The sequence below is a fragment of the Elgaria multicarinata genome, chromosome 9, assembly GCF_023053635.1.
Source record: "Elgaria multicarinata webbii isolate HBS135686 ecotype San Diego chromosome 9, rElgMul1.1.pri, whole genome shotgun sequence".
Taxonomy (NCBI): Eukaryota; Metazoa; Chordata; class Lepidosauria; order Squamata; family Anguidae; genus Elgaria; species Elgaria multicarinata.
In genome coordinates, this window is record NC_086179.1 from 12816669 (window position 1) to 12838281 (window position 21613).

The 21613-nt window shown below is 40.5% G+C and overlaps 1 protein-coding gene across 17 annotated transcripts in view; it reads right to left on the reverse strand.

Annotated features, from left to right (window-relative positions):
- C2CD5 (C2 calcium dependent domain containing 5) overlaps positions 1–21613 on the reverse strand; it is a 99532-nt gene that overhangs the window by 39694 nt on the left and 38225 nt on the right. For 8 of the 17 annotated variants that reach the window (XM_063134741.1, XM_063134739.1, XM_063134736.1 and 5 more), the window contains 3 exons: positions 19972–20080; positions 4022–4136; positions 1118–1213 (listed from right to left, as the gene is read on the reverse strand). In XM_063134741.1, the coding sequence (XP_062990811.1) occupies positions 1118–1213; positions 4022–4136; positions 19972–20080 (320 nt within the window). Of the gene's footprint in view, positions 1–1024; positions 1214–4021; positions 4137–16151; positions 16218–19971; positions 20081–21613 lie in introns of all 17 variants that reach the window. The other 9 variants (XM_063134731.1, XM_063134727.1, XM_063134726.1 and 6 more) reach the window with 3 other exon arrangements.

Below are 21613 nucleotides of genomic sequence, written 5' to 3' on the forward strand. Positions count from 1 at the left end.
CAGTAGAGGGAGACCGCTGGATACAACCCATTGCCTAATGTAAGAGTTGGATTACATAAACAGATTAAGGATACAATCCACCGGAAACTCCTCCTGCAATAGAGCCCACTGAAAAGAACAGCATATATACATATTATGACCAACATCTCCATTTTTAGCATTATATTAATTTGATTTTTTTTTATATACCAGCAGGAAAGTAACAATATACACCATTTTCTGGGGGCTGGAGACAGGAGCCATAAAGCTGCTGATCCCCCTTAACTATGAACTGGATCAAAGTGTGCTTTATTTATGTATGGATTTGAATTCACTAACATTTGTAAGGTAAGGAGATAAAAAAGGGAAAAGAGTTACTGAGGTTCAGGAAGGTAATGACAGATATCTATTGAAATCATACACACTCATTCACTGTGGAAGCAGGGGAAATACTGGCTTCCGAGAGGCAGTGGAAGGTGCTGCCTAGTCCAGTCCCCAAACCAAATACTGCTTCAAAAGAGCCTGCCATCTAGTGGACGGAGTGAAAAGCACCACAGTGTTCTGGACCACGGGATGATGACAAGTAGGAAGAATACTTTATAAAATGACAGAATCAAAGCGAGTAAAGTCATTTACGATTGCCTCAGGCTTACTAGCACCCGACATTTCGTTAACTTTTTATTTTAAGGACTTACTCATTTTTATTTGAAAGATTATATATTATATTTTTCAAAAGAGCGGCAAATTGTTACATGCTAAACTTTATCATAAAGCTTGGAATTTAACGCTGAAATGAGACAGTGGAGAGGTCGCTTGTATGCAGAGTGCTATGAGAAGCAGAATACAAAAGAGCGGCAAAGAAGGAGGGGAAAAGATTGCTATTATGTGGTTAGTAGTCAAATGTGTTACCTTATTCAGGCTGTCAGAAATTTAAAAACAATTTGCCTAGTGATTTGGTGCAGAGTTCCACAACTTCTGTTGTTGTTAGTGAAAAATCAGTAAAGTGGTTGGCCCCGCATCCTGTACTGTAACACTGGTAACCTACCCTAATAGAGAAGAACTATCCTGGTTTTGAGGAAAAAAATCAACCTCTCCCTTCTCTGACCCTATGGAAAAGTAGCCAGGCTGCCATGACAACCTTTGTTCCAAACAGACTTCCATGGTGCCATCCTGGAGAAACCTAGGGTTCAGTACAGCTGCCGTGCCGGACGCTGACAAAATACAGACCTCTTCACTATAAAAAAAGAAAAGAAAAGAAGAAGGTAAAGTCATGCCTCTGGTCGTATACATTTGCAGGTATCATATTTAGTAAAAGTGGAGAGAAAAAAACATGAAACCAATTCCGAGTCCATCCTTCCTGAGCTGAGTTGAAACATAAGGAGCCCTTTGAAGGCTATAGTTATGGCATACAAGTTTCTACAAGTATATGCCAGAACTGTGGCAAGCACATTTTCCAAAACAAGTTGAGAAACCAAATATTTGCTGCTGTGCAGTTTAGATACACCAAACTCAAATCCTCAGCATTCAGCAGAGTGTTCTAATCCAGCATCCTGCTCTAACCAAGTAGAGTAACAAACTAATCTAAAGTTTCAAATGATCCCTGCGGTGTGCTGGGTGGAAATACACCACACATACTGGGCCTCAGAGGCAGGGAGAAGTTACAGGCGAATCCAGAAGGCTTTAAAAACCTCCGTTTAGAGGCTGATATAAGGCAATAGCAGGTCCCCTACTTCAGTCTTTTACATAAAACATTGGAAGGAAACTGTTGAAAGAGCAGAGAGTCTGAAGGCCTTTCCAAACCATCTGCAGCTGGTACTCAATTGTTGCAGAAGATCCAAACATCCTTCCTCTAGGGAGCACTTCTTTTATAGAGAAAATCTAATTTTCCTAGGACTCAAACACAAAACGCCGCTGCTGAAAAAAGATTTCTTTCACCCACCCAGTTTTATCATCAATGCCTTTTTGTATCATAACCACTTATTTAAAAGTGCAGATGACATGTCAGGGTTCCTGGTCCCTCAGGCAAACACACATTCTGAGAAACTGACACGGGACACTCAAACCACTGAGAGGTCTTTATTGAAATCCCATGGCAAGGCTTAATGGTTACACACTTCAGAAATCATATAGCTGATGGTCAGTAGCTATAGGCTCCAATAAATTCCGGAACAGTCAAAAGCTAACCACTACTACTGTGACGAGATCACCATCAATGTAGTTTCCCCGTTGCCATCTCCATGGTTCTGAACACAAGGGAAGGCCAATCCATACATGGGTTCCAAACCCGGACAAGGGAGGGGGATGATTCCTCACATGAACCCTCAGGCAATCAAAGGAGCAATTTTTGAAAGGCCTAACAAACTCCCCAAAGAGTGCTAGTCCAATCTCGGATCATACATTGGTAACTCAAAAGCAACATGGTCAGGGCTTAAATAAGATCATGGGGAAAGGTACACTCTCAAACATGAAGAGTTCTGTGCCACAGCTTTCGCATGGCCAACTCCTTGCCACAGGAGTCCAGGCAGAGAAGAGAAGGTCCAACAATCAATGATCAAATCCAGTCTGCTGGTGCACTGAACTGACAACAAACGAAAACACACAATCTACAGGAAATGAGAGTTCAAGTCTATGAAAAGCCTCACAGTACTTTTTGTGGTAAGTTCTTGGTAATCTAGAGTTCCACTTAGGAGGGAGCATGTGGAGAGTGCCTCCAGAGTCTCAGAAAATGATGGAGTCAAACAGGGAGGTTTTCTGAGAATGCAGAGCAGATCTTGCTAGCAAAGGTTCCTCACCTTTGCACCAGCTTAAAAAGGGAGGTGCAGGGCTCTTCCAGACCACTTGACAAAAACACGGGCTTTGGCCTTTCAGCAATGCCCCTGTCCAAACAGGACGGCACTGCTCAGCCCACCAACATGATGCTTCAATCTAGGCGACCCTTCTGTGAAGCCCCACCCTTTCTCTATCAGTTTCTCACAGACAGCTTCTCTACCAAGGCTGAGGCAAGCAGGTGGGTTGCGGGGGGTATAGGCACTCCCACAACTCTGCTCTGAGAACACTGACAGGGATCGATTCACACAGATTGTGAATTCCAGAGGCTGACCAGGTCCAAAGCCTTCTAGACTTCTAATGAAATCTTAGCTAAAATGTACAAGACCCCACGGCCGTGCCTTAACTATTCCTGACATATCAATAGTGACCAGCTACACAAATCTTTCCCCACCACATCCATAACATTTGTACACCTTTCTAAGCTTTTACATTTATTTTCCCCTTAATATTTAGAGACTGTGTGCCCCCCCTGCTATGCCACTGAAGTAGAAGAGAGCTCCTCTAGCTTTTTAAACAAAGCAAATAAAAAGAGCCAAGCACTAGCAAAGCAACTTCTCTCTGAAACAAGGCCCACACAAGTTCACAGGCCTTCAAAACAACAGAGGGGTGGGGCTGAACATCCCTTCTCTCTGTTGCTACAGCATTCCCCCAATCTATCTATTTTGTGTCCTGTGAAACATTTGTTATTATGGAAATGGCTGGTTGGGGGGGGGGGGAGAGATGAACTACGATTGGGACATAATTGATAGGAATGTCAGGATATGCCTCATTCTACTTTCATACTACAAAAGGAGGAAACCTCCTCCCAACAGCTTGGGGGCAGCTTTGATCAAAGCATGATTTGGTCAAAGAAAATCCTATCACAGGTTGCAAAGCTTAAGCAAGGATACACAGTGTGCCAGTACAACTGAAGAACCTTTTATTTAGAAAGAATTGTTTTGCTCCACCTACAGGGAATAGCAGCCACTGCCAGAGTAATGGATCCTTCCTTCAGAGCTGCTGATACTTGTCTGCCTTTCTGTCTTGACTCTGCAGCTAAACCAATGTACTACTCCGTATCACATCATCCCCGTAAGCCTTCTCACTCCCCATTTCATCTTTGCCCAGACACCACTCTGCAATAATTATATGTGGCTTCTTCCACTTCCATCCTTTTCTCCTGCTACAACATTCATTTCTAATGCACTAGAAAAATCAAGTCAAAGTGATTTACCAAATACTAGTTGATTCACTGTAGCCCACTACTGCATGACAACCCAATGCCTTTGCATGGGATTTTATTTCTTGTCGGATTTCTGCCCACCATGCATCTCGTGTCTCTGGGTCATCTGAAAGACAAAGCATAAATCAGTTCACTATTCCGCACTAACGCAAACATTTAAAACTTTGTGGCTAAAGAAAAGACATCAAGAAGCGGCTTTAGTTTTTAACCAGGCGGAAGACTCTTCCAACTTAGTTTTCTCTTCCTACGAATGTATCTTATGCCAATTAGGTAACTTTGTTGTTCTTCCGTTGTGGTGCTGACTTCTTGAAACAAAGCCTTATTGATTCATTTTTCCTCTTTAATTCTCATAGAGTACAGAGTTTCTGGGATTTCCCCCCCACCCCCCGGCCCTATAGCTAGAAGCTCTCCATTGCTTTTATGGGCCTTCTTTTCAAGTATTCTGTGGTGAGGATACAAAGAAGCATGGAGCTAGTTACATGTTTTGAAGCTGGGGAGTTTTTACAGCACTGTGCAATATGGCATGGTTGATGGCAGCTCAAACCAAAAAAACAAAAAAGCCACTGGAAAAACACAAGTTCCTTGTGCCAGTCTAAGCCATTGTTAGGATCCAGGCCTTGTTTTTATACTTTATAGCGACTTGACAATAAGCAACAAAAATATCATTTGGACACTCTTTATATACACATCTGGGCATACTTAATACTATGTCCTCTTCAATTCCAATTAATATTACTGAGTTTTCTAATTAAGTGCAGAAGGATTGTAGTGATTAATTCTTTGGGAATTTCTAATTAGTAAATAATAGGGCTGTGCTCTGCTCCGTTCCGGACCCCCAGATTCGGAGCGGATCCATCTGGATCCCCTAAATTTGGATCCGAATCGGGTCGGGAGAGGTTCGGATCGATCCAAACGAATCCATTGCTCCGGACGCCATTTTGGAAGGAGCAAAAGTGCATCTTGAAGTGCTAATGTTGTCCTCAGATGCATGGATCATGCCCTGATTTTTAGCTTTTTTTTTTTTTAAGTTAAACCTCAACCACAATCTCCATCAGAAATAAATATGTGTATTGGATGGAGCGAAAGTGCATCTGAGGACGTTAGCTTCCCTTTGAAGTGCTAATGTTGTCCTCAGTTGCATTTCCGTTCCTTCCAATACACATATTTATTTCTGATGGAGATTATGGTTGAGGTTTAACTTTTAAAAAATCGCTAAAAATCAGGGCATGATCCAATTTGCTTCAAAGTCAGCATGCATAAGGTCCTATGTGGAAGCTATCATGGTGCTGAGTTACATGTGTGTATCTTGAAGAATTACAGAGATGAATGCAGTTTTGTAAATGGAGGAATGCTGAAATCTTTCAAAATTTGCTAAAAATCAGGGGATGATCCGATTTGCTTCAAAATTGGCATGACTAAGGATCTACTTAGAAGGTATCATGGTGCCCATGTTCATGTTTCTATCTTGAAAACTAAAAAAGTTATAGGTGTTTTTCTTTTCCAATGTAAGTCTATGGGGGGAAATCCGGACCTCCAGATCTCGCTCCGGATTCGGATCGGTTCAGAAGAGGTCCGGATTGATCCAGAGCGGTTCAGACCCAATCCGGAATCCAGAGTGGATCGGGGGTGGGGGGTTCCCTGCACAGCTCTAGTAAATAAAATGCATTTAATGAGTGTAACTCAATGTATAACATCCTTTTTTTAAATTATAATTTTGTTAGTACTGAAGCTGTAACCATAAAATGACTCAAATTTTGTGGTCTTAGAATTTCAAATTCACACCCTAATCTGTTTAAGATCTTATTAGAAGTAGGTCCCAATGATTGTAAACAGATCTTACAGCAAAGTAAGGGTGTTCAGAACTAGGATCTTTGATTTATTATAACAAAAATGGCCCATATACACATTGACAGCATTATTGCGGGAAAGGACTTGTACGATTCAGGCCTTATGGAGTCCAGTGCAACCCAAAATAGAAAAGCTATTTTAATTCTCACCATGAAAAATGTGTTTAAGAACAGGACTTGCTAACCTAGAAGAAATATATTCAGCAACCCATAGAAGTTAATAGTGTTACTACAGTGAAAGATGGCGGTGGGAGGGAGGACTCCCCATCCATTAAAAAAAATCAGAAGGGTTCCGAAATGAATGCATTTATGAGTTCTACTAGCTCCATAATTACAACCTCATCATCATATAGCCAAGTTTATTCTAACTGTGGGTGACTCTGCCTTTCTAAAAGATGCAACTAAACTAACCATATGGAAGATATGGCTTTAAGCTAGAGATGAGAAACTGGTAGCCACTGCATAAAATCTGGATCCATGAATTGTAGAATGTACTTTGTTCCATCAAATGTTAAGCCAGAGCAAAGGGAATGTGTAGAAAGAGAAATGGCCATGGCTACTGAACTTAATAGGAACCCACTTTGCATGACGGAGCTGGGGCACTAGCTCACTGCCTTTCACAAAATGGCTCTTCGGGGAAAATAGCAGTTGACCTTATTAGCTATACTGTATTGTCCAAAAGGCATAGCTTTAGAAGGCCCTTTAAATAATTCTGATACATAAGCAGACCACGTTTGCGTTTTGAATATAGATCTTCAAGGCACCTTCACACTGTGAGAACTCAAGAATACAGCCTTCTAATACCCTAAGGGTGCAATCTTATGCATATTTAGACGGAAAAAAGTTTACACAGCATGGCTGGTTGGGGAAAGTTGGGAATTGTAGGAGTTTTTTCTGTCTAAACATGCTTAGGAGTGCATCATAAGGATATTTAATTCTGAATAAGACTACTTATGCAGAGATTCAGACAACAAAATGTTTAACCCTTCCAAACACTGAGAACAAGCCAAAACTATGTGGGAATCAAAAACAAGAAACAGATGTTCCGATAGAACTCTTTGGCCACATTGCTGTCATACTATCTAAAAGTGTATGTACATAATCTGCACGTCAAACAAAACATCCATGGTTGTGTACCTGCCTACAGCTCTGGTAACATCCTTGCAATGCTGGTGTTACATCACTCATATTCTGTGGTACTGTGCTGGAAAAGTAAGAATATATTTGCTGGCATAGTGAGTCTTGGGACTGGCATATTAGCTACCAAAAAGTGGTGTAATTTCTGGTTCTGCCCAAATATTGAAATAGATAGTGTGTACCTAAAGCAAGCACCATGTTCATTTCCACCACTGCTTGCCATGCTGGCTCACATAGCAGGCAAACAGGGATGCAAGCTGCACCTACCTCCTGGACAGCCATCTTTCCTATTCTGCAGTGAGGTGCAGACAATGCAAGGCTTGCAGACCATATCCCAGTGCATGGGGACCTGCAACTCTCCACCTGTTAAGACTACAACTCCCATCATCCTGACCACTAACCATGCTGGGGTTGACAGTTGTAGGCCAACAAGACCTTGAGGGTCCCAGGCCCATCTTCTCCAGGCTACAGATCCTTCTCCTGACTTGTGAGGTCTTGCACTGCCTCGGTGGGCCAGTTTTTCCAAGGGTTGAAGCCTTTGTAAGGCAAAAGCCATGAGAAGCTAGATACGGTTCAAAATTTTCCCTTTTTAGTGCATTTTGAGTGGTGCGGTTTTTGCTTGAGACAATCCAGGATGCAAAGTGGGTGTCTGAAAGGGAAAAGTTTTCCCTAACTTTGGGCCTGTTCAGACGACACTTCAGGCTCTGCGGTTAGCGAAACTGGTTCTCTGGGGTTCGCACTAACCACAAGCCATGCTGTTGCACACAACACTTGAAGCCACGGTTAGAGCACTAACCCTGCTGCAGACGGTCTGACTGTGGTTAGTGAGTGAGCAGGGTTTAGCAAAACACATCGCACAAGACACCTTAAACCCTGCTGCTTAACCAAAACCCTTAACCAGCAGGGTTTAAGGTATCTTCTGAACAGGCCCTTTATACTGCAAGTTTCAAATTGTATGCTGAGAATAAAGGCAACGGTCTGGAGGAGTGGGTGGCAAGTTCAACACAGTTTTCAGTTTTCTCTGTCCCTAATAGAAGCCTGCACACTTCGCACTAAGCCGCTTTTGAAAACTGTGAGAAGTTCAAAAGCATTCTAATGAAGCAGCATGGGGAACTGCTCTTTGGAAATAAAAATAAGGTTTCACAAATTTCATAAAGTGGTACTGAGGATAGAGGCCCAAAAATCTGTATTTGCATAAACCCTGGACACGGTTATAATAAAGATTTTTTTATATACATACGAAGTGAATGAAAAAAAAAAGACTGCATCATAGGAACTGAGAAATACCTTTAAGAGTTCTTCACAGAACTGAATGGGGAGGGAGGACAAAGCCTTTTAGAAAGCATGAATGCAGATATCTTCCAAGCTGTATCCTAAGATACGCAATGATCCATGCTAAGAAAATGCTAAGATCGTTATTCTCCAAATTCAAGCCTCAACTACCTAGCACTGGAGGTTCCCCCATTCATCCCTCAAGCACGACAACTGTGTAACTGCTCAAAGTCCTGGCTGGCTTTCTAAATCAAAAAGTGGGAATAAAAGTTCAAAAAAGCTGACCAGAGTACGGGACAAGATGCAGTGCGAAAGAAGATTGGGGCGGGGGGGAACCCAAGGCAAGAGAAAGAAAGAAGAGCAATGAAAATGTAAGAAAATGAACGTCAGAAACAAGCATCAAAAATAGAAAAGGTTAAGACAGTAAAGAAAAATGCTCAAAAGAAAGAGACAGAAATAATGCTGAAGGGTCCCAACACTACCACCCAGCATAGGTTTCTTCAACAAAAACTAGTGTTCTTTAGTCCAACGTTTCAGAACAAGAGTTGTCCCACGCCTGCTACCTTTCAAGTGATAATCACAATGAGTTCCATTCAGATGTGTCATTTCCTTGTAGGATTCTCACAATGCTTGTGATAATTCTTCTGAATGTTTGTGGCTGGCACACCAGACACTGAAAGGCCATTGAGCTATAGGCACTCAACAACTGAAAGCCACAAACCTGAAAGTCCAGGGAACACTGTGGGATCATGGCTAGATACCTTGTGGTATCCTGCTATGTAGGATCCAACAACAGCAACAACTCTATCCAGAAGCCAACTAGCTTGCTAGCAATGAAGGACTACAAGGATCACTTAAATGAACTTCTTGGGAGAAGGATCAGCTCCACTCTGTTCAGATAACTAAATGCGAAAGTACAAATTTTAAAATAAAACATCTACATAGTTTAATATGGTCTCTTAGAAATGTTTTTCCCCCTTTTCCACAATATTGTAGGTTTACTGGATTTTAGTCCCACCTACTCACCGCAGAAGTTTAATGGAGGAATTTTGCATATATACACAGAATGCAGTGCATAGTCACACACAATATACACACACACTTACCTTTGCGTGTTAAAAGATAAAAATGACTTTAATAAAAATCAAGACACCACAACATGGCAAGAATAGTTCGTACAAAACACTGGAATGCAGTGCAATGTGGAGCATTCTATTATTATTATTTTGACAGAAATATTCACAAGCAGCCTTTTCTTGACACATGAGCCACACAATTTCACATGGGGATGCCATCAGAGCATTTACACATTTAAGTAAAGCTGAGGAATTACATCAACAATAGAGGAGTTGGGGGGGGGAGCAGCAAGATGGCATGTGTCCAGCACAATCCAGAAGGGTGCTGTCTGTTTTGTTCCAGGCTAAAGCAAAAGCTTAAAGAACTAAGGGTTTGCAAAGCAGATTCAGCAGACAGGAGCCAATGGATATTTTGGCGCATGCTTGGATCAGGTGACAGTACAGACTGAAAACTATGGCAGCTCACTGAAATGGTTACAGAAAGTAATGGCCCTGGAGTCTAGGTGAAAGCAAAAGGCAAGCATACGGAGCACTCAATCACAAGCTTTTCTAGCAGAAATCTATTCAAGTAAGTTTAGCAGGGGATACTTAAAAACTTTAAAGAGAAGATTTGCATTTAAGTCTTACTGCAATTGTAAGAATTTTGTAAGTTTCACACGATATTTTAAATCTTACAAATTGTTAAGGTGTTAAGTCACAAGAGCTGTAAAGGGATACTGCGGCTGAGAAATCGTTGCTTCTAAAAGTCAGCTGAAGTCAAGACCAATTTCGGTTTAAGAACAACTCAACAGGACTTCTCCCCATATGGTTTTGGGATTGAACATTGGCTCAATGACCCTAAATTCTCTCAGAAATGTCTAATTATTTACTAAGAATTCCTAATAAATATGCTTAGGACTACACCCTATATATTTCACATATCCATAGTATTAAAAAGGAAGATCCACCTTTGAGTATCCCAAAAATTAAAATTGGAAAGAGAAAAAAATATTACATTGTTGCTAACACAAACCACAAATATTACCAAGGCAATTATGCTTGGCCTCAATTTTGACTTCATTTCTTTCCTGCACAATACAGAGATGAGCGAACAGACAATTAACAAAAACATCTCTCTTATTTCTGCTTATTTTCAGGGATCTTTCAAGATCCTACCTCTCCCATAAAAGTCAGCAGATTTGAATGATTTTCTGCTGTTGGCAATGCCAGTTCCAAATGCAAGATTCTATTTAAAATAGAACTCATGACTTATATCATTTATACCCAACCCCCCGGTCCACGGTTCTGTTAGGAACCGGGCCACGCAGATGAGCTGTTTTCACCCACCCCAGCGTACCTGGGTGCGGGGCACCATCTCGCCTGCCCAGCCGAAGCGAAGCCAGGATGATGGGGTGAGGTGGGGCAGCTTCAGAATGGTGCACCCGGCCGGAAGCCGCTCTGGGAGAGTGACTTCCGGGTGCACCATTCCGAAGCTGCCTACCCCAGCGTCCTGGCTTCGTTTCAGCTGGGCGCCCACCCAGCCAAAGCAAAGCCAGGATGCTGGAGTGGGGTGGGTGGGGTGGCTTCCCAAAACCATCCCCTCACCCCCACCCCCACCCCCAGGTCCGTGGAAAAATTGTCTTCCACGAAACCGGTCCCTGGTGCCAAAAAGGTTGGGGACTGCTGATTTAAGTTGAGAACCTTTCAAAGAATAGGAGAATACAATGAATACAATGATGCCTAGCTGATGCAACACGTATCTTGAAACAACCCCAGAAGGACTACATTTTATCAGGACAGAGCAAACAAGTCTTATTAATCACTGCATAAACGACATCAGTACATGTCCCTGTACCCTGTGTGCATAGAGAGTCTTCTGTGAAGTTTTGTTGCATTTCTCCTGCTGGCATACTACTGAGTCCAAGATGTGAACTGTCTATGGCAGGGTATATCTGACACAATAGCAGCACACCACATGCACATCTATGGCTTGATAGTAGCCATTCATTCTACACCATGCTGTCACTCCACACGAAGTACAGGATTCCAGAACAGCAACAATAGCAGTATCTAGCCTGAGCTCTGTATCTCTAGGCAAACACAAGAAGTTAAGAGTTCCTCTAGACACCAAGAAAATGGCTTCAGCATGATCCTGTTGCTAGGGGCAAGCAAGTGGAATACAATTGTGCCATTTATGCCAAACCTGCTTAATCAATCTAAAAACCCAAAACTATCTTTACTTTCATCCGCCTGTTTATGCCTTTCACCATCTGTTTATGTCACAGATACTAAAAAGCTTGTTTTGGGGGCCGGGGTGGGTGGGGCCAGGGTGGGTGGGAGACCATGGAAACATATTGCTTCAAAATTCTTAAAAGTCATTAGCACTTGGAATAAGCTACAACAGGTAATTTCTGGGAGGAGACAGGGCAACTGACACTTCCACTGGGATAAGAAAAACATATAAACTTCCCACAGCAGATGAAGCCTCAGTCTCTTTAGGGAGATCTTCCCAAAGGTGCTTTGGAGCAATCATAACTTTTCCATTGCTTTAAGAATTCCAGTTCTTTCCTTTGTCCTCTCAACTGAACTGTCCGTGCTTTATATAAAAGCAATGCAAGAAATATTAGATGGGGTAAGCCAAAACCAGCATTCCACCCATCTGGAATTTATGTTATTATTATGGCTGTCACTTAAATAAGGAAATCTTAGCTGATTAATTAAATGGATTAAAATCTGCATAGAAGAAAAATAGTTGTAAAGAAAATATTCACTGAAGTGGAGCCCTGTCTCTTACACAGTGGGCAAGAAGCAGCACCTAACTAAATTTTGTTATGAGGACTACAATGAAAATGCCAACAGAACATAAAGTTGAATAGCTTAGGTGATCTATACCATTTTGTTAGTTGTGCTGGCTACAACTCCATATTAGACATAAAATTTATATGGGGAAATGAACAATTTCTAATACGTCTAAAAGTTCAATATATATACAGCTAGCGTCTCTCTGGACCGTTTTTACCTAGAGCTCTATATGTTTCCTGCCAAGCTTTCCTCATTTCAAACAATTATTCTGTACAATGCAACAGGACCTACATAATGAAAAGGTGGCTGCTGACTGATATTCATCAGCCATATGCTCCAAGTTAAGAGATGTATGATAAGCCAGGCTAAGCAGGTGTTCATCTGGATGAGAACCAAGTATGAATTACTCTATTATGAAGTTATTAACCTCACTAACAGTCAAGCAGCCCGCAAACAGCACGTTCGACAACATTATATCAGATATTACTGGTTTGCCACTACCAGTATTAGCTGGAATAAGCAAGCCTCTGTAAGCTATTTTAAGACAAGATCTAGCTCTGCCAACAATGCAGGGATGAGCAGGTATATTTAGCTAATTTAGCAGTAAAAAAAGGTTGATATTGCGGGCCTTATGGTCATCAACACAGATCTTGAATGCAGCATCTATAAAGATTCTTTAGGAATACGCTAACAAGAATTCTGCTATGCTATTTTTTTTAAAGAAATATCTATGAATTAGAATAATGTTTAGTGCCTAATAGAATAATTTTTATCAAAATTATTGTGTAAAAAGGGTTATATGCCTTCCCTATATATTTGCTTTTAAAATCTTTACATCAACAGGACAAAAGTATTCATCCCAAAGAGACCAAGTTGCCAGAAAATTTCCAGTTTAAGGTTGGCATAGAGGCTTTCCACTAGTGACTTTGATACTATGGGTTTGAAACTTGTTTGCTAACAAAATGACACTGCCTATTGCATGCTTTCTCGTTTCTTCAATACAGTTAAAAGGCACTCTGCTCCCAAAGAGTCACCAAGCTGTCTCTATCCAGCAAGAAATGTAAACATTCTGTAAAAAAATTAAGGAAGCAATATGTCAGATTTACAGGTTTGGAGTAGTTTCAAATTAAAATTGAAACTGCAACATTCTAAAATCATTTATCTTACACATAACTCACTAATAGCACCAGACAAACCCAACTACGCATATGTCTGGAGCAATGGGGAATAGACATGTAAATATTTAAAACATGAACGTTTCCCATCAGAAATTGCAGATTTTGAAGCCCTTATGAAAAGACAGTTAACCATAAGAAGGCAGCTTACCACAAGAAGACAGTTATCTAGGAATAAACCTTGCCAAAATCAATGGGACTTACTCCAGAGTAAACATACATAGGTCTGTGCTGTTAATCCCTTTCTTGCTTAGACTCACAAAAACCCTATGAGTCAAGTCATTTTTATTCTCATTTTACATTTAGGAAACAATTATCTGCCTACATAGATTTATGATTAATGCTCCCTCATCCTGGCTTTGATAGTGTCGGGGGATTTCAGATTTAATTCAAGACGGAGACCAATGGGCCATGGGTCACAGAGGTATCAGGGCTTGTCTGAAACCTTGATTTGATTGAAGCCCATCATATGTCACAAAACATTACTCCTGGAGCTGGGAACTCCCCAAAGCAGCATTTGAGGCAGCCTGAAGAACTACTGCTAGTTAAGGGGTGGGGGGCTCAGCAACTCCCATGTACCTAAGCGAAAACATTGGGGCTCTTTAGACGTAGCCGGACTACTTTACCTACAGAACAATAATGAAAACACAGCTTAGATTATATATCTGAGCTCCGTACACTAATCTGAGCCCTCTATATTCAAGGTCATTCTTCAAGGCGACTAGAAAACTCTGTTTTCAATTTTAAAAAAAGTCTTTACATCATATTCAATATTCAAAATTAGCCTCTACTTGCTCCTATTCCCTCCATATGTTCTTATCTCTGTCCCCACCTGCTCCATCGACTGCTACATTACACAATTCTGATTCAGTTCAAGACCATATGATTCTTAAAAAACATTTCCAGAAGTATTTTTTAAAAATTTAATACTCACTGAAGTCAATATGAAACCTTGCCACAGTATTAAATAAGCTTTAAACTTAACAAACATTTGCCATCCTGAATGGTATCTTCATGGGCTATTCCCAACATTAAGTGGCCTCACAATTACAGTGAAGGCTGCAATCTTATGAAAAGTGACAGATGCTTCTTGAAATCCACATGGCTTAAGCTCACAGAACTATCTTCAAGACTACATCCCAAATGAATATCTATGGGGGGATTAATTAGGAAATGGAGAGCTACAGTTACTTCATTTAAAGAGAAGTTAATTGTAGTCCCATGATGCAAAGACTTCAAGCTATTTTTAACTGCAATATATGCCTAAATAATAAAAGGTCAGTATAAGCTGGGAATAATACAGTTCCTCAAAATTACACACTTATTACAGAAATATGCAGAGACAGAAACAAGAGACAGAAGAGAAAGATCAAACCACAGTAAAGGAAAATCTGTGGTGTCTAATGGATTGGGGGGAAATGTTCAAGGACCGTTAATGTTTACACCAAGTTATTTCTGTAACTTTGCCAAGGTCCATTAGACCTTGGTCTATCTACCATCTAAATTACAGTTTTAAGCAAGCTTCCTTAGTTTGCTTTCAAAAACTCAACTAACCTACCCCAGTTCCTTTCCAGTGCTCCTCTGTGAAACCAATTTATAGAGCATATGGGAGAAATATTAGGAATGAATGAAACACAAAGAATTGCTTTCTTTTCAAACACTCTTTACTGCCTTATTAATTTGACTAAATCAATGAAGAATATTAGTGTGACAGATTCATCAGCTACCAAATCAATATAACTGGGAAACCAAAAGTACATGACTGAAAACAGGATAGGAGAAGGCCAGGCCAGGCCACTCATGCTACCAGCTCCTGAAGAGACCACTAAGGAATGGCCAAAGAGAACTCTCCTATTGTTTTGCATTTCTTTTTTATTACTTTAAACTGAATGCCCTGGGATATATATTATCAGTAAGTAAATAAATGGCTCAAAATGGCATACGAGTCCAGTGTCACATGATTCACCCCTGACTGAAAAACAGTGACCTAAAAGGAGCAAATACAAAAAAAGATTAATGTGTGGCAGAATATTCTTTTTCGATCTTTGTTTAACAAAGCAAACCCTCAATTTTAAGAACTATTTTTAAAAAGCGTAATAAATATAAGCAAGCCCCAAATCATGGAAGCTATATTGGAATTCACTCTGGATGTGTCAGCCTGGTGGGGGTCTAGATCTGTTGTACAGCCCTCTTTTCTGGCTCATATTGTGGACCGCACAGACGTGCATCACTGGCTTCTGTTTTCCAGGTGAAAACACCATCGCTTACCTAAGCAAACAGCTTCATGTGGCTTTGTAATTTGGCTTTTGTCATATTTCCACTTTATTCTTCAACTGACCAGTATGTTTGAGTCATTTCAAAAGTAAGAGATCCATATTAAAACAATAGAATATATTAAAACTCTTCACAACCCACCCACCCCCAAACAGCAAGAAAAACGAAAAGATCTTAGCCTGCTTTCAAAGGGCTAAAGTAGATGCAGCCAAGTTGGTCTCTCGGGAAAGGCATTCCATCAATGAAGAGCCATACAAAAATGGCCCTATTTCTAGTAGAGGAAAGACTAGCTTCCTCGAATGACAGAACTTGGAGCAGTACCCCTTTAGATTATATACATTTACAGGGACTGGGGGAAGGGGCTCCCAGGAAACTTAATAAGATTAAATAGTAGGGCTTAAATGTTCTGAAAATAAAACACCTTTTAGGTTTTCAAGATTAAAAAGTATTAAAATTTGAAATATGAACTTGGAATGATCTAAGGCATTTCTAAAAAAGACTTCACTGAGCTGCCATAATTTCTGTCAGCGTATGTAGTACTGAATGACTCATAAAATACCTGAATTGAAACTATTCCAGTCTAGCAGTTTGTATGATCTTGTGTTACCCATAATTCCGACAAAGGCTGAGTTCAAAACAGCAAATTAGTAGATCAGTTATAGCGGCAGAATAGTGAAAAAAGAAAAAGAAAAACCCAAACACACTACCAACAAGAACACAATTGATAACACCATTTCACAGGAACTGGAAAGACACAGACAGCAAAGTTAATAAGAGACTGAAAATAGAAAGGAATGGGCGGAAGGAGCATGCCGTATTAATCTAGCTATATTCATCAAGTTAAAAAAGAGAGAGATTAAAGCAATTACAATACCATTTTCAGTAGTTTTTTTTTACTATGTTTCTCTACTTATTCAGCTGGCAGTTTATACATTTCCTCCTCATAGTGAAATATTTTATAGTTAATATTATTTGGACAGAAATGCCATCATAACATCTTTATTTTTAAAGAAAGGTAGGAAGTAGCAGTTTATGTTGCTTTATTTTTGGGAGAAAGAGAAGACACAAGGATAATATTTTCATATAACAAATATTAACGTTTTATCAGCATAAGCATCTCTCGTCAGCTTTCCCACTGCTGTCTCAAACATTCCTCAGCAAAAATAAAAATGGGAGTATTGTAGGAAATTAAACCTAATAACGTTCCAGTACAGCCGACTACATGCGTGTGCATGTGGGGGGGTGAGGTGGTAAGTTGAGTGGAAGGAAGGCTCTAAAAGCACAGCATTTGGCATAAAGCTCACAACTCTAGACCAGATCCAGAACCATGCGTGCAAGCTGGAAAGCCATAAAACCATATGCAGGGAACTGCTGCCTTGACAGCTGCTTCTAGCATGTGAACTGGGTGTGGACCACATAACAAAAAATTGTTTGGGTACCTATGCATGTATAGACAGAAAAAAGTCCTACAACCCCAGCAGTTGCTGATCTGAAATGCTGGGAGTTGTAGCACTTTTTTTCTGTCAAAATATGAATAGGATTGTGCCCTTGCTGTGTTTAGACAGTGGCATGTTCTTACTGGATAGACAAAAGAGTGTTCTTGTCTTATCTAATCCAGAACATTTGAGATCTACAAGTTCAATCGCAGCTTTTAAAGCTCAGCTAAAAACCTTTCTCTTTCCTAAAGCTTTTAAAACTTGATGTTGTTTGGATTTTATACTGTTAGTTTTACCCTACCCTGTGCCTGTTTACCCTACCCTGTGCCTGTTTGCATTTTCTTCCCCTCCTTATTGTTTTACCATGATTTAATTAGAATGTAAGCCTAAGCGGCAGGGTCTTGCTATTTACTGTACATTGATGGTGCTATATAAATAAATAAATAAATAATAATAATAATAATCTGGCAAGTATCTATTATGGGCATGAACAGAGGGCCATTTTGGAAGTGGAAAGTGCTCTTCCTTGGGGAGCCTTGTCTGAGGGAGGGGACTCCCAACCCTCAATCTGGAAAACCAAAGGCCCCACTTAGAACATCAACAAGGGGAAACAAAGAAAGCAGAAAAAGATCTATATAAAATCCAGTTGGAATGAAATTTCTCTCTGCTCCTTCTCAAAATGGAGATTTTTCAGTTAAGACAAAATCTCCCTTCTCTTTGGGCGTGAATAGAGGAACCTACCGAAGTTCATAGCGAGCAACCATATTGGTTGCTGAGGTTTACACAGAAAACCTAACAGCATCCGACACAGCATTGCTACAAAGGCAAAGAAGAGGTTTATCAGAAGTGTTGCTGCTAACTAATTAGCCCAGAGGAACACTGCCCTATCCAAAAGTGGAAGATGCAGTAAGTGTCTCGACAGCCTCTAATGAAGATAGCTTCCTTCCTTATGACATTTACTTTGTTAGTAATCACAATCAAGTTTAACTGTTAGTATGGAAGCAAACAAGGCAACCACAGAACCATCCACCACAGGGACGAGTAGAAGATTGGAGATGTCATTAGAGAAAGTGCACAACTGGCTTGTCAATATGCTTGCTGTTTTTGCACCCAATGGAGGCTTCCAGTCAGTTCAGCAACTGCTCAAAATGTGGCTGAAAGGAGACCTGAGGAAATGATAGAATAGAACTAAGCAAGATTGAGAAGTAAGAGGAGTGGGAAGTAAGAGGACTGTCCTGGGTCTCACTCCATTACTGAGAAGTCTCTCAAAATATTCTGGGGAGAAGCACATACCTCATTTGATACCTAGTATCAAAAATTAGAGAGATGACCCATTCCATTAGCATAAGTAGAGTCCCAGGTGTTTCCAGGCAAGGCTTTTATTGTGCAATAACACTGACTCATTCACAAAATATAACAGAGGATCCAGACAAAGTTGCCTTGAATTTGCAAGCCTTACATGTTTCCCCACTGCTTCTTCCATGCTTTTTCTTACCAGAAAAAAATCCATTAAGTAGCAAAAGAGAGAATAGCTGCACAACATCTTTGGACTTGAAGCTCTAGGATCCCTTCATCTGGAATCAACCTTACTGTGTCAACAGGAGCTGTCCCAGGACCAGAGTCCCCCCGCCCTTTACTGGAGGGGGGAGGGAAAGGATTTTGAACTGCCCCTATTATATGCATGGGAGCCATGTAGCAGAATCAGGAGAAGAGCTCCTAATGAAGAGCTATCTTCCCCTTGACTACCCAACCTCCAGTAGCACACTCGCCAGACCAGAAACAGTCATGAGAGGATGAAAAGCTAGAGTAGAGCACTCCTTCTGCTTTTATGTTTACAAGTGGATTAGTTGCATGGATAGCACTTCCTCCTCCTTGAAGATGTACGAAACCCCAGGCTAGAGGGGCTTTACTCCTTTCCTCTATCCCTTGGTACATACACATTTCCCAGTTCCACAAGGATCCTCGGCTTGCACTAATCAGCGTGAGACTGAAGGAGATTGTCTGGTGCGACAAGACTAAAAAAATTGAGATCTATGACCTAGCTGAGGCTACTGCAGAAAGCTCAGCATGAGTTCCTGGATGGGGATGGCAACACCACCATAAGGGTAATACTTTTAATCTATTCTAGGGGAGTAGTGAAGGGAATTCCTCCCTCTGAATTCCCAACCCTAACCCGTGTTTTGGTTCTCTCTCTCTCTCTCCCTGAATTTGTTTTAAATCAATGAGATATCTGCAGTACCAAACTAAACCCTTTCCCACCTTAGCTAAAGCCCAGATGGAGACGGATTAGACTGGGAAATGGTCAGAAAGAAGAGGGATAACAGTCTCCCTAGCAGGAACTGACTGGGGGTTGGGAACTCACCATCTCTAGGTCATTTTCAACTTCCTGCCTCCAACTGGCTGAGGAAAGGAACTTCCCACTTCCAAAATGGCCCTTTGCTCATTCTCAAAGACTATTTTAGGACAACCTTGGGCTATTTTAGGGATTTTTTTCAATTTTAAATATTTTTTTTTAAAAAAAGGGGGGGAAACCTTGCTGTTTTTGTCAGTTTGGGTTGTGGAACAATCTTTAATAGCTAACTGTTAAAGATTTAAGAACTACTGTAAGGAAAATCTTAGAAGCCTGCACTTAAACACTTTGGTTTAAGATCTAGTAAGATTTTCAATTTCAGAATCTTGATACAATATTTAAAACATATAGTTTTGCAAATGATTCCGGTGCTATATCATTGGAATTAAATGGCTCAATAATACTGAAAATATTACAAGGAAGCTGTTGCAAAAAAAAAAAAGAAGAAGAAGAAGAAGAAGAAGAAGAAGAAGAAGTCTTGCTAAATTTAACCACTAAACATTTTTCAAACTCTTACTGCCAATAAATAATAGAAATATAAAGAGAGCCAAGGTCACAACAAAGAAATACAAAGATTTATTCTTGCAACATACCAGGATTGTGGATACGATCCAAGAGCTTCACTGAGCGGGCGCTGACAACCCCGCCTACATGGAGAAGGAAGCCTGGAGGAAAGGCCGTCAAAGTAAAAAAAGGAAATTCCTGTTCCAATTAGAAGGAAAAAAAAGGAATTACAGTTGACTTTATGAGCTTGATCTCTTACTTGCCAATCAACATGCAAGGATCTTTTGAAAAACAAGCAAAGCAGAACAGTTGGCAAAATGCTTCCTTAAAAGTTTACACACTATGCACTGAACAAGCAAAATGTATGCCATCCACAGACCCAACACACTGTGGGGTTAGCAGACATCTCAAATGTAGTTAAAACACTACTTTCCCCCTCATAATGCTGCTCCTGGGCAGGGATGTTAACTATACATTGTGACACCAGAATCCTAAAGACCATCATAGGTAGATCCTCCTGGACTCAATAAAATTTATTAATGAGTGCATTCATGGGGGAAAAGAGCATTTTAGAACTATATTCTTATTAGGTAACTTAGTCCCTGATCCTATCCAAATTTACTTGGAAGTTTTATTTACTACCTTTCCTAGGTAGTTCAAAGTGTTTTTGCTGTTGCTGTTGTTGTTGTTGTTGTTATTATTATTATTATTATTATTATTATTATTATTACTATGATCATCATCATCTAGACTGCAACCCTATGTACACTCTCTTGGGAGTAGGTTGCATTGGAATCAATGGGACTTACTTCGAAGTAAGTATTCACAGAACTGGACTTCTAGAATCATATATTCTTTATCTGTCTTGTAGCAGTTGTGTATATGGTCTTTATGGTCCATAACTCTTATCTCAAAAGAAGAGTATGGTGTGTGATGGCTGTGCAGTTTTTCTGCAAAAATAGCATCCCAAAGAATCACTACAGCCATTAAGACACTAGTGGATGTTTTAGCAGGTGCCAAACAGTTTTACGGCCCTGTGGTGGGAAATATGTACAAATATTGAATGTAGGGCTTAATACAATCATCTTCAAGTTTTCCCTTAACTTCAGTCAGGTTCTGTCATAGAGGCACCATAATCTCCACGTCTCTGTTGGTATTTCAACCTGCAACAGCAGCCAAATGTTTCTGCAGTACCAATATAATGATGTCCATTATAGTATTAGGATTACGAATGGTGTCACTGTGTCTGCGAAATTAGAGTGCTAGATGCTTTGTTTCACTAAGACAGGGGTGGGGAACCTCAGGCCCAGGGGCAAAATCCAGTCCTCCAGAGTATCCTGGATGGTCACGTCCCCTAACCCTGGTCCCACTCCCTTTCCCCCCCAATCATTGGTTATTTGGTGATTTCTCAGCTTTTGTGCAGTGTTTTCCCCTTTTCCTAAAAGATTTAGATGCCTCTACTAAGGCTTAAAAGCTTTAAGCTACAATATGCTGGAATTGTATGTATTTTGGCCCCACCCCCTTTTGCCTTTGGCCCCGCCCACCACTAGAATGCAGCCCTCGAGAGCTTCTCTGAAATGGAGTTCAGCCCTTGGCCTGAAAGAGGTTCCCCAGACCTGCACTAAGCAGATACAAAAATACTGGTCAAGCTGGCATGCCAAAGTAGACTAATTTAAGTCTACCTTGTCAGAATATATTATTGGAAGGAGACTTAGTACAGCATTCTCTGAT